The sequence below is a fragment of the Neodiprion pinetum genome, chromosome 5, assembly GCF_021155775.2.
Source record: "Neodiprion pinetum isolate iyNeoPine1 chromosome 5, iyNeoPine1.2, whole genome shotgun sequence".
NCBI lineage: Eukaryota > Metazoa > Arthropoda > Insecta > Hymenoptera > Diprionidae > Neodiprion > Neodiprion pinetum.
This window is the reverse complement of record NC_060236.1, coordinates 3757333-3770793: the sequence shown is the minus strand read 5'-3', so window position 1 is coordinate 3770793 and position 13461 is coordinate 3757333. Positions and strand designations below refer to the sequence as shown.

Sequence of the window (13461 nt, the reverse complement as noted above, 5' to 3'; positions counted from 1 at the left end):
AACCAGTATGCCCGGGTATATACTTCGCTCTCTTATCACTTCGACTGCAATTTTCACGATGTGACGGCATGGGCGGCTACGTCCAGTAGTACGTATATGCTCTAAGAACCTAACCTATCTCAACTTAAAGCCGAAATTTTATTTCAGCGACAAGAAATTGCAGCGATGCGTTGGCGTATCAACCAATAACGGACTCGGATTTCTGTCAAACATCGATGTCGCCGTGGTGTAATTCCGGCCTAATCCAACCTAGCATTCCGGTTAACGTAGTTCGGCACGTGGTGAATTTTAAATAAGAATGTATGTAACAATTGTAGGATTAATGAAGGAACCGAATACTACGGGAGAAATTAAGAGATTACCGTTATTCAGTGTGAGAAACTTGCTTTAATCTAACCTTATACTCACAATCAGTGTAACGACAGTGTCAAACATGCGAATGAAGCGATCGACTGGGCCGAAATCGGGTACTCCGAAGAAAAAACCGCAGGAGGAAAATGACTTGACCGTGAAAAGGATCGGCGGCGGAAGCATAATCGATCACCGTCCGTTATTTTCCCATGATGGAGAGTAAGTCAAACATAAACCTATGCCTCTGATAATTTGATGGATGATTATCTAACCTCAAATTTAATTCTTTAGGTTATTATTTGTCGTTTGGAAGCATTCAATTAGAGCCTACAGCACTAGGACCGGAGATCTGGTCAGAGAATTTGAAGGAATTGAACACAAGATCGCAGGAATATCTTCGCACCCTGACAACAGAGATGTAGTTTTAGCTTGCTCAGACGTCGGTGAACTGATATATTGGAACTGCTACAAGGGTCTGATAATAAAAAAAACAGTATGTGTTCCAGAAAAATTCTCAATCAGTTTTTGTTCTCTTAATACCGGCTCATCATGGATTAACAATTTTCTGAAACAATTCGCAGAATCTTCAAGTTGATGATCGTGATGCAAAAATTAGGACATTTCATATTGTCAGATATCGGACAAGTGATGGAAGTAACGTTACCCAAGCGCTGGTCACCTATCTTATCGAAAGGAAAATTCATGTGAAATTGTTTGGTGTAGAGAACGGCAAAATCGCTCTACGAACTAAATTAGGGTACGCTATTTTACTTGAAACTTATCACTTTTTTTCTCTGCACTATATCATGTACATTGGAAATCAACCATGCTTGGGAGAGCAAAGAAAATTTATATTCTTTCATTTCAACCACAAGGAAAACAGAGTATCATACATATCCGTTGCACTAAAATCTCTTATTGCTAATGTAATAATTTAATTTGAAATATACATTTCTTCAGCATACCTCTCTGAATATCCAGAATTTTTACATTTTCAGCTCCATTTCTGATGAATATTATGTTGATGTTGTTGGGAGAGCTGGTGAACACTTAGTTGCTGTTGCGGAAGATGTTAATTTGCACATATTGAATCCTGCAGAGGATTTTGAAGGGATTTTGTAAGTATCGTGCCTATTATTTTGCAGTTGCTGATGGTACTAAATTTTTTCACCACATTTTACTCTTCTGTCATTTACTTTCTCCATAGACATAAAACGGGCAGACGGTGTACAGCTGTTGCTGGGCACCCTGACAGAGAATGTCTAGCCACCGGGGACTCGAGTGGCCGAATTTTAGTCTGGTTAAACATTCAACAACGTATGGTAATCAAGGCCACTTATCACTGGCACACACTTCCCGTCACCGAAATTGTCTTTAGTAGTACAGGTAAGCATTTGTTTCTGTTATTACTATTGACGGTGAATTGATTTTCAACAACTATACTATCTTAATGTGTTTCACTATCTTTAAGGAAGCCATTTGTACAGCGGTGGAGGCGAATGCGTGATGGTTAAATGGGTATTGGACAATGTTCAGCAAAAATCTTACCTACCACGACTTCCGGCTCCTATAAAACACCTCTCTCTAGCATCTGAGAATCAATACATAGCCATATCAACATTGGACAATGGTAATAATAACTTTTTTTGCATTGATAAATTCTACAGTTTGTAATCATACAGTGATTTAACATTAAAATATTGTTCCAGGCATCATTGTGACCAACCCTCAAAAGCAGATAATTTCTGTTATACAGAATTTTACTTGGGGTGTTGTTGGTGCAAGGAAAAATCTATTCCCTGCTGGTCTGATCGTTGATCCACGAACCAATTGTCTAGTACTTAACAGTCGTACCGGTCATGTCCAATTCTACAATACGCATACGAAAAGCCTTTTGTACAATGTAACTTTTCAATAATATAATTACCTCTATTAACATTTTGAAAGAAATAACTCGTTGATTGAAAAAAACGTCGTTAATTATCATCAATTTGTTGCAGATAAATATAACAGCTCAAAACTTATTAACGCAAGAGCGAAATACCGTCATAGCTAATACAGAGGTGACAAAAGTAGCTTTGAGTCAGGATGGCTTGTGGATGGGAAGTGTGGAGCAACGAGATGACGGGCTTTCCGAAATGGAAGTTAGGCTCAAGTTCTGGAACTTTGACACCGACACGCAAATGTACGAAACCGTTTTTAAGAATTATTATACTAATCCCAATGATAGGGATTACAATATAATTCTCATACCATTTCTCTGAAGTTAATTCAACCTTTTCTTTTTTTCAAGGTTCGTTTTGAACACATCGATAGAATATCCTCACAACGGTGCTGTGAATGCACTCCAATTTCAGCCTATGGCTTTGCTCAGCAGTGACGAGTTAGCTGTAGTTACAACGGGTGCTGATAAAAAATACAAAATATGGCGGCTAGTGGAGCCTACGTCAATATATAGTGAGTATTATTCTTCCTGAGGTTGCTGAGTATGATTTTGAATCAATCGTTTTCAACACTTCAGTTTGCAATTTTATTCTTTGTATTTACAGAAAAAATGAAACATTGGCAATGCTACAGCGTTGGATTGTACCGTAACTTGCCAGCTATCGATGCAACATTTTCTATGGATGGTTCTTTGCTGGCTGTGGGCTTTGGGCCGACTCTGACCACCTGGAACCCTGAAACAAACGAGCTTAAATGCAGCCTCACCCACAGCTCCTATAAACATATTATAAAGTGAGTTTTTAGTCTTGGATAAAATTAGTACACACGTAAATAAATTAATTTTTTAATTTTTGAGAAACTCGTACGTTAACAGTGCTGTAATCGGTTTGTAGAGGTGACTTGCGAAAGTAGATTTGTCGAAAATATTTGAATTGGACATACCTTGCAGGCGCATAGAATTTGGACGCAACGAAATGGGCCATCTAGTTGTCGTAGGATCCTCTAACCACATAGCTGTTTGGAACTTATTGACTCTTTCCATCACATGGACCGTTCATCTGAAGCTTTCGACCTTAACTGCAGACCCCATTTCGGTATACATGGCAGCATTTACGACCGACGGAACTTGTGAGAAAAAATCAAGGATTTATACCTAACAATTAATCCTTTAATCTAAATTCTCTCTGTAATCATTCTTCGCTTTTACACTCACAGTATACATATTTACTCCGAGTTCCTCAAAGCCGGTCTACACGAAAAAAACTCTCACCGACAAGGACAGCATCGTATTAGGGGCAAGTTTCGTGCCTCATTTGACTGCACCAAGACATGCATCGACTAACCTCTGGCAACAAAAGTCGCAGCTGTTCTTTTTAGACTCCAATCAGGTAAGACAAAAATTTTTCAACGTCATTCACGTGAAATTTAGAATTGAATGATTCTCAGCCACCTTTTAAATATGATGATATGTTTGATATTCAGGAACTCCTGACTCTAGAAACTGCATCGGAAATCAGCAAGTCCTTGGAAAATCTAAGTTTGAGCACAAATTTACCATCCACTGCATTTGGAGCTCTCATAGCTGCGCAGACTACAACTAGCGCAGAGCAAGTCGTTCCCTATACTTACCAAGAACTTGGAGTTCCAGGAATGGGTATCGTGCAAGAGGTGAGTTAATACACAGACAATTTACCGTCAGATTGATGTTAATTTTTTAGGAATTCTGGAAATTAGGAACTGATTGCCTCCGAATAATTTACGTACAACTTACGGATTTTTAAATAATATATTTGATTTCAAGATCGTTCACTTTTTGATTCTTCTACAAATCAACATGAATGAGATCAAAACACATACATTTAGTCCATACATTACAAGGTTTGCTTGGCTTATCTGTTTTTCATACGACTTTTTTTTCTTTTATTTTTTCTTCTACCTATGAAACTTATATTGTCTTTGGTATGTAACTCACTAAATATTTTTGTAACTTGTATTACGGGGTAAAAAACATTAACACATTATGCTTAAATCTTCAGACTTGAAGAATAAATTATCAACTATTTTTTTGAGTAAATATTATTTTTTTTCATACATTTTGTCTCTTCTAACGAAAGAAAAAAGGTACTTGGATTCTTTACGCAAAATTCGATGTATAAAACAATAACCATATCGAAATTCGTATAATCACTGGGTGAAAAAAGAATATGTGTATGTATATCGGTCATGTTCGCGTTAAAAACAGTCTTTGACTAAGTTGTGAAATGTGAATTTTCAATTGATGATGAAATAAAAAATAAAAAAATTTGGGAAACGAAATAGTGAGTTATGAATAGGAATATACAATAATATCAGTATTAAAAATAATAACATTAACAATAATGTAAGATATGCATAAATGCTGTTCTTGGGTATCAATTATCAATAACTGCCAATGAAAGTCGATATGGAGAGTAGATATTTGATGGGTCCAGATCGGCGACGTTCCGAGGCATCTCATTTAGTTTGAATGTTATCAATGTTTCCTTCCAACGCGATAATGACGGCATCTGCGAACCAGGTCGAATTTTCGATAACGCAAGCAATGCCATTGTGGTATTTGTCTCATGTTCTCAATTGCCTGTAACAATAATTTAACATAAAATTAATTTTCTGTTGGAATTTATACTGTCTACCTGCTACAAAGTAACAATTGGGATAACATATGTATGCGTATTCGCTCATGTTACATTACATCGCGGCCTCGTGTCTCTGCACTAATTCCTCATCAGAATTGAGTGTATTTGCGTATAGCTTAAGGGGATGTGTTGAAGTGTTATAGTTTAGAATTGCGTATATGTAGACTTTGATATATGGAGATAGTTTGCATATCTGTACTAATTCCGCTTGAGAATTTGAGTACATTTGTATCTAATTTAAGTAGTTTGATAATTGTTATGTAATCATGCTTAGGCCTCGAGACACTCTAAGTTGGTATTATATCTATACAAGGTATTTTTGTAATTCTATTTCTAATTCAGCAAGTGAACAAGAATGGATGTATGGAATAGTTTTTTTTTTTTTTTTATTTTTTATTTTAAAAATCCGTTCTACTGTACGAAGAAAAATGTGCAAACCCGATTCCATACGGGTTTTTAAAATTTTCGATCAACCTCATTACAATTTACAAGCAGATGTGACATACATTCTAGTTATGGAATTGAAATTTTTCTACATGATCGGCACTTGCGGCAGCAGAAGGGAAATTATGAGGGTTGCGCAAAGAGAAACGCGAAAGGGGGATATCAATTTGAAGATCAATTTTCTCGGTCGTCTACATCTATCTACATATCTATTTACCTACACATTCATGCGTATGCCTTGAGTACACGTTTAGAGAGTAACGAATGTCATGACGATGTTACGTATAACGCAACAGATTGTGTCCTAAATTTCAACACACGCGGTTTGATCGTGATAAAAAGCACCGGATATATAGACAAATATCTAATGATGCGGTTTGAATGCACACAAGACTTCCCGCGCTCGTTCGCTACTGCATATCACTATAGTTATATATGTGGGTGCGATCGAGATGACAAAATACGTACATAATCATGACGTATGCATGTACCAGTATAGATTGTGTAGGCTCACAATGTGCATTACTTCACACCTTACAGTCTACACACCTATATCAATTACCGGCGATTCGTTTGATCCAAATTTTTTCCGTCAATTAATAACATAGATCAATTTATAACTTGGTTAAAATTTGAGAAAAATTTGAAATAAATATTTTCAAATTATATGGACTGAAGATTTGAAACGCCGGTATGAAATCAAGATGGCCGCCGTTTATACACTTGAAATTTTACTTCTGCCATTAAATGATTTCCAGCGCTTACCGGTTATCGAACATTGCATCGCAGCGGACAAAGTGATGGCACAAATAGTTACGCTATCGTTTCATTCTGGTAGAAATTTCTAGAACGGAGAATTTTCCTTGGTACTTTACTCGCTACGTCTTGTATAAATGCATCGTATATCGTATGTTCCGATCCGGCGGTTCAAAGCTCTGTATTGTATGCAGCTGGAAAGTCTCTACAGCTTTCGCAAGCTCCTACGCGGTTCAACATGCCTCTGATATAAAGTTATGTGTGTGTACATGCATGCAAGCTGTTTTGCCGTTTGATTGTATCATTCGTACGGGATGGGTGCAACCCATATGATGCATATCTAACTACTCCGTAACAAAGGATTAAAGAGAGGAAGAAAGCCTCTCCGTATACTCTACACAACATTATTACAACTGCATCGTTGACAATAATTTGCATACATAATACTGATATACTATAGCTACTGCCACTACGAATACTACGACGGGAGACATTACCCCAAACGTATTCAACGTTACTTTAACGTAGATGCATAATATCACGGTTATATTTGCATCACTGAAATTCATGGTTTATGAAAACTTATTCAATCATTCGATCATTCTATTCTGTTTCAATTATTGTTTTTTTACTCTCAAGAATCCCGTTCATACTGAATAATTGTGAAATGAAATTTATTTTCACGCGAAATGAACTCCTATTATTCCAGAATCTTCGGAAACATAAACTCGTCTGTTTTCGCTTACCGTAAACTTGAACGAAACAACGAAAACAAATTTTTCTTTTTTTTTTTGTTTTATTACGTCGAATGAAACAAGAAGTAAATTTCTCTTCTCTCAATGTACCTATTTATTATTATTTTTTTTTTTCTTAAAAATTTATCGTATCAATTGTACATTTCAAAACTAATTGCGAACAGTGAAGTTTTCAGAGAGTTAATATTGTCTGACAATGAACGACGATTAACTTTCTCAAAGTTTTTCCAGAAAAGACCAGGATAAGAACTAAATTAAAAGCCAACAAACAAAAAGAAAGGAAGGGAAAAAAAAAAGAAATCTTCAATATTCTGATAGCAAATTCAGACTACACGTTTTAGGATCGTAAAAGACGAGTTTTAATACCGGTATCAAATCATCGTGAATGTATGTAGTTATAAAACTTACTGCCTCCGGATTTCCGATGGGTAGAGCTTCAGTCGTGATGTTGCTGGTCATAAAAACTACCAGCAATAAAAGACATGTGATAAGAAATCCCCCGAGATTCAGCTTCATTACCGCGACAAATTTCGGCTATTTGAATTATTATTATTATTATCTTTCGTCGAATTAAAAAGTACTCTATCTTCTTTATCAACTGAGGGAGAAGAGACTTTTCTTTTCACTGTAGATCTTTAAAGCGGACTATTATAGTCAGGCGCGAAATTTATCTGACAATTCGAAATCGTAGGATTTTTTGTTTTTTTACACAATTTCATCGATTCGACGATTCTGATTTCGTGTCGTTCTCTTGCACGGATCGTAATGTTATAAATCCTCTTCAAGATTCTTCAGGGGATATGTACGCTGATCGCGTTCGATGGTGGACTGGCTTTCAGAAGCGTCCCCATGATTTGATATACGAGTTGCGACCCTCCACGGAACGCCCCCGGAACCCCCTTTTCCTCTGCCCCCCGTCGACGCTACTGCAGTCTTATGTGCCCACATTGTTCATTAACTTTACTCCGCATGATCGCCGCGGATGTGCGTTTCTCCGGAATTTTTATCTCGGAATTCCGCTTGATTAACTTTCTTCGAAAATCTTAGTCGCTACGATCGATCGTTCTCATCTTAAACTTAAAAAAATATCCAGGCAATTCAACTCTCAACGAAAGCGTAATTTTTTTTTTTTCTTTTCAACCTTCACCCCGTATTACGCGACGCGATCGGCATGAAATTGAATGATAATAATTGTATGAAATATTTTCTCATGTGAATCATTTCGTTCTATTCAAAGAATAAAGATAATTTCAATTTCCGGGAAAATCAACAGATTATATGTATGAAAGTTTACCGAAAGCCTAATGCCTTCTTTATTTATCTTGACGTTTTGGTTTATTCTAGTTTGTTTGCCAGAATATTATATCAAGGCTCCATGCAAAAACTTATTCGGCACATTCTCGTAGGTTTATAAGGTAGAATTACACGGGCGAATTGTGATTTTGCAAATATTGTAGCAACGCGGGTAAATTTTGTCAATGTCATTATTACGAACCTGCAATAAAATATTTTGGAAGATTTGTGGTAAAGAAGGAATATCCTTTGCCTACTGCGTAAATATCAGTATATATGTAACTTTTGGATACATCACATTTATTTATATAATTCTGCACCGTAATCTACTCAACTTTGTTATTGAACTGTTTGAGAATTTCTCTTACTCATTATTTATAATTGGTGTAGAAGTTGCAATTAATTAGATTCGCGAGCGTTGTTGTTGTTATTATTATATTAATAAGATCCATCAGTCCTTGTACTCTCTTGTATTTGTATTTCAATACAGTTACCTCGGAATTTTACATCTTTGAAAGAGCTATCAGACACGGTAATGAATCAAAACATATTGCTGACCGTGAAACTATATCCCGCGTTATCGGTGTCACAGACATACATATCGTAATACTTTGCCAGAATAGTTCCACGGATATTAGTCACCAAAATGCCTACCAAAAATCATGCCGTTACGTATTGCAGGTCTGGTATATATACGTGGTGTAAGGTCAATTAAATATTTATCTTTTCAAAGCGAGACTCGGATTGAATTTTACGCAAGATTTAACTGACGGGAGTCAATTTATCACTGGATTATTAAGATATCATCATTTTTGGTTTGTTGTTTCGTTCCTAATCTCTGTTGTCTTGGAATTTTTCTGATCTTTTCCCCTCTATAATGTATTCTTCGTTAGCTATTAAGAACCCCGTTCTACCGTTCAATTATTATATAATCTATATTCATACTCGTAAACAATTCCCGGAATGTCAATAATTGTTTACGTATAATAACCCTGACGTACTCATTCATATCAGGCAAGAGGAAACAGATGGCAACCAAAACATTATGAACAGTCTGGTCGGCGTAAAAAATAATTGCTACAGTTTATTTGCATACATGTATAAGTATAATAATAAGGAAGGAAGACTTCGATACTGTTCTATTCATTTAAATAGATTATAACAGATTGAAAATCGGAATAAAAAAATTAAAAAAATAGATTTCAAGTGGAATAAATTTTGCCCGAGTATTCCTGGAGTTGGAAAAGTTTCTGAAAGTTTTATTTGTACAGTCGAAAGACGTTACAGTTTTCGATCATCTAGTTTTTTGTTTTTAAATCAACGTGTTATCAGAAAGAGAACGAGTATTTTTTTTTTTCAATATTTCAACGTAATAAGTTGCCACTTTTTCTAATATATCTCATTGTCAGTAAACAGTGAAAATGCTACAGGGCGAGGGCATAAATATTATTCCCTTCGTTGAACAGTCCCTTAAGATATTATACAATATTTCCATTCTTTTATGCTCACCCAATATCTCTACTGGGAAGTGCAAAAATTTTCGACTTGTTTGCAGACCTCTAATTCTTCAGTCTTATCATAATTAACACGCAGTTCAGTGAACTTTACTTCAGCATGTATGCAATGATCTCTTGCCATTGGAACGTTAATGTCCCACAATTATTGATAATTTTTCAGTTTGCAACATATTCAATTACGCGCAGTGAATTTTTGCCATTTCCTTTGACACGTGTAATTACGAAAAAAAAAAAGGAAAGAGAGAGGAAAGAACAAATGCACCATCGTTTTGGTTTTATTTAATTAAAAATATTCTTAACTACGTTAAGTCGACACCTGAGGTTCACGTGTAGTTTTAGCCTTCCGCATTTCTTACACAATTCCACGTGGGTGACGCGTTGATAAAGGGAAAAGAAATGATAAGCTGTGGAGAGATTATGTTACTTGTACAATATTTAGTCATATTGTGGAAAGGTTGACTCGGCGAATGGCCTGAATTTGTTAGTATCTTGATTTCTTTGGTTTTACCCACTGGTATTACAATTTTACTGTTCAAATATTCTTTTCTTATAAAACATACGTAATTGGATCTGTCGCGGTTTTGTCGACTCGCATCATTGCAAGTCCGAAATGTACCGTGCGTTTAGCACCGAAATAAAACTGAATTTTAGCTGATGGAATATATGACAAAGTCGCAGATATACCAATCTTCCGGCGAGGCAGTGCACGCGACAGTGTGCACTGTAATTAGAACAACGAGGATAGTTAATGACAGAATAAATACAGTCGTCATACTCGAACGCCCACCATGCACGAGCCTTACGTCAAACCAGCCAAAACTGCATTTATTTCACTCAACCAACGTCTCACAATTTCCACACAACGCTGCGAGCCTATCCGGATTAAGTGAATTCCACGGAATCGTTAATTACACCTTGTCGTCATTTGGCTGATCAGTTTCCGCGCTCATTCGAGGCCTGTGAGTCAGCTTCCGCAAAATTCATTCTACCTCGTTTATTTATTCCTCTTTCATATCATCGCCACCTTTCAATCAATATTTCAAATTATCACCTTACACTTCGCACTTTTCATTTACATTTTCCATGCAACGAAGCAGCCTAGAGTGCTTTGAAAATTTCAATTGTCCGTACGCGAGAATATACTGTACATATAGATATACATGTATATACATTTCACATACCTCTACCCATTTATAGAAGTTTAATGTTTAATCAGCACAAAAGTTTTGCACTAGTTTACCGCAGTCTGTGAAATCAGGTCACGCGGAAATCGTAAAGCGAGAAATTTGAAACAAAGCTCCGACATAACATATCTTACACATACGTCTGGCTTCTTAGACATTCTAATTCTATCTACGTTTTCCCAATCATTATGGTAAATACCAAATGGTACCTTCAATATTCATCGCTTTAGTAAAATTGATCATTATTATTTTTACAGCTACTCAGCGTGCCGTCTCACACTTTGCCACCGATGAGATTGCTCTGTGCTCCGTTCATCTTTTCTATGATCAGCGTATCGCCATCGAAGCAGAGGAGAAAATCTATTTCAAAAGATAATTCTGCCAATGGGTAAATTATTGTCACCTATTTGAATATTTCGTTGCCTTTTTTTTTTTTTTCCTCTTTTGGTTGGATCAAAATTTGGAAATCTTTATGAATTGTGATTAATTGGTTTTTTTTTTCGTTTTCCTCACATTTAGCGAAACTATGAATGATAATCGTGATAATGATTCCGGAAATGAGAGCGACGAAAGGTCTGCTGCTTCAAGGACGGAAATATCATCGCCGAATACTCCCAAACCGATGGACACCTCGGATGAAGATGAAGAGCGGCTGATTCACTTCGACTGGTCATTGTTTTCACATTCACTGTCTGCAATTCTTCTCAGCAGAGATGTTTCGGAGAAGTAATCGAGCCTCGTTATAAGCTTATTTTATTATTTCTTATATAATTATTAAATATTTTCAGCTTTCGGTAATATTGATTGGCTGAAAGACAATGTCAAGCATAATTATAAGGAGAATAAAATAATTATCGCAGCTGAAAGTAAATAGTGATTACAATTCATTCTTTATTCCATGCAGTGTACAGATATTACACGTAGTAATTTTTTGTTCTTTTTTTCAGATCCCCTAAAAACAACTAATTTTATTTTAAAATCGTAGTTCAGCTATACAGATAAATGTTGGTAGATGAGAGAGATGAGCGAAATCACAATGTCAAACTAGCTTAGGATCTGGTGAGTGTGCAATTGATTAATAAATTACTAGTATAGCTATCAACAAGGCATGGGCAGGTTGTGAAGACGTTTTGAAAATTCGTGGAGCTCCGTTACAACCTCTTTGATTCTTGAATCGTACATTGTGTCACGTTTCATGTTGGAAAGTACAACGTCTCGTCTATCGTTGTAAACGTATTTGGCGTACGTCACTGGGTTATTCATAACTGTAGCGCCAAGGGCTCCGTCCAACAATACGGTCGGTAGGTAGATCATGGCTGTGACCAAGGCACCCAGTTTTTGTTCTTCCATACCTTTTACGATGTCTGAAAAGGATGGCGGTTCTATGGGAGGGTCGTACATGGCCAGAGTTTCACAAAGCGTCGAATAGTAATGGCTCACCATCGCCTCTCCTCGTACCTCTCTCAATTTTTGTGACGCTGTCAGGTAGAGCAGCATGGCAATGTCGTAACCCGGTGGTGAGTATCTGACCAACTGAAAGTCTACGACGTAGCAAAGTGGCGGCTTGTCTTTGTTGAACATAAAGTTGTTGGACCAAGGATCTGAGTGGCTCACTACATTTTGCAGGGAACGTGACGGCTTGTTTGCTTCGAATACTTCTTGGCAAGCTTCTGGTATCTGACTTGCATCTAATCCCAGCTGTTCGGCAACCGCAACTGCTACTTTAACACCTGCTTTGAACCACATGAGTTGCTTTCCATACTCTTGGATCCCAGTTTCTTGGAAAGCCTCGGGGAAAATTTCTATTAAAGGTTTACCAAGACGAGCCTCTGCTCCCAATGACGCTGCATGCATTCTTGCCAGTGCGGATAATGCCGCGTTTATTGATTCTTCGTCGAATAGTTTTTCACGCATAGAAAATCCGCGCGATTGTAATTCTTCTAACACGATCACTTCGTTGTGAGCAAGGTAACATTTTGGACCCCATCTTTCACCAGGGTAAAATTTCTCAAGCTCCGGAACAATGTAGTTGAAGAATAACACTTCTTTTATAAATATCTTTGTCTCACTGACGTATTCTGCTTGGGTTGGTACTTCGTTGGGGACAGCTTTGACAAAGTATAACTTTGTTTCCTCGATTGACGAGTTTGGCTTGAGAATCGTGACTCTCAGTTGTTTGTGCGACGCTAGAAATCCCAGTTTCTCGTCTGAATACGGCTGGATACTGTAGCCAATGAGCTTTGCCTCGGGTCCTTCGTCTTGATATACAATGTTCTTCACGTTTTCTAAATTCAGTAGTTCAGGCTCGGTGGATATCAAAACATTTGACCAGTCAACGGCAACGTTCTCTTCGTTCTTTACCAGCAGCTCCATTGATCCAGGTACTCCGATGTTCAGTTCGTCGCAACAACACTACCAGCAAACTGCTCAGGAGAGCTCTTTTCCAGTTTAATTTATCCTTTAGGGTAAAAGCGTCTAGCCATGTGCAGACTGTGTGAGTAGTATGAGTAAATGAAAAATGATGAGGCAATTGTTTGTTTCC

At 37.0% G+C, this 13461-nt stretch overlaps 2 protein-coding genes and 1 long non-coding RNA gene across 4 annotated transcripts; 1 reads left to right on the top strand and 2 right to left on the bottom strand.

The window, feature by feature from the left end:
- Positions 1 to 178: 178 nt before the first annotated feature.
- Positions 179 to 11790, top strand: l(2)05287 (WD repeat-containing protein l(2)05287). Of its 2 annotated transcripts, XM_046627584.2 has the most exons (16): positions 179 to 300; positions 415 to 570; positions 643 to 844; positions 933 to 1108; positions 1350 to 1469; positions 1559 to 1737; positions 1823 to 1981; positions 2061 to 2254; positions 2352 to 2536; positions 2645 to 2808; positions 2901 to 3087; positions 3245 to 3423; positions 3511 to 3683; positions 3778 to 3963; positions 11177 to 11307; positions 11439 to 11790. In XM_046627584.2, the coding sequence occupies exons 2-16, from the start codon at positions 434 to 436 to the stop codon at positions 11647 to 11649; spliced, it is 2583 nt and encodes an 860-aa protein (XP_046483540.1). In that variant the 5' UTR covers positions 179 to 300; positions 415 to 433; the 3' UTR covers positions 11650 to 11790. The 2 variants fall into 2 exon arrangements, with proteins under 2 accessions (XP_046483540.1, XP_046483539.1); XM_046627583.2 differs by having other exon boundaries at positions 200 to 570.
- Positions 4068 to 9301, bottom strand: LOC124219689 (uncharacterized). The gene is made up of 2 exons (XR_006883441.2): positions 7334 to 9301; positions 4068 to 4912 (listed from the first exon to the last, which is right to left on the bottom strand). It is a non-coding gene; the product is annotated as an uncharacterized lncRNA (long non-coding RNA).
- Positions 11791 to 13404, bottom strand: LOC124219677 (uncharacterized). The gene has a single exon (XM_046627618.2). The coding sequence runs from the start codon at positions 13290 to 13292 to the stop codon at positions 12018 to 12020; it is 1275 nt and encodes a 424-aa protein (XP_046483574.1). The 5' UTR covers positions 13293 to 13404; the 3' UTR covers positions 11791 to 12017.
- Between the last annotated feature and the right edge of the window lie 57 nt (positions 13405 to 13461).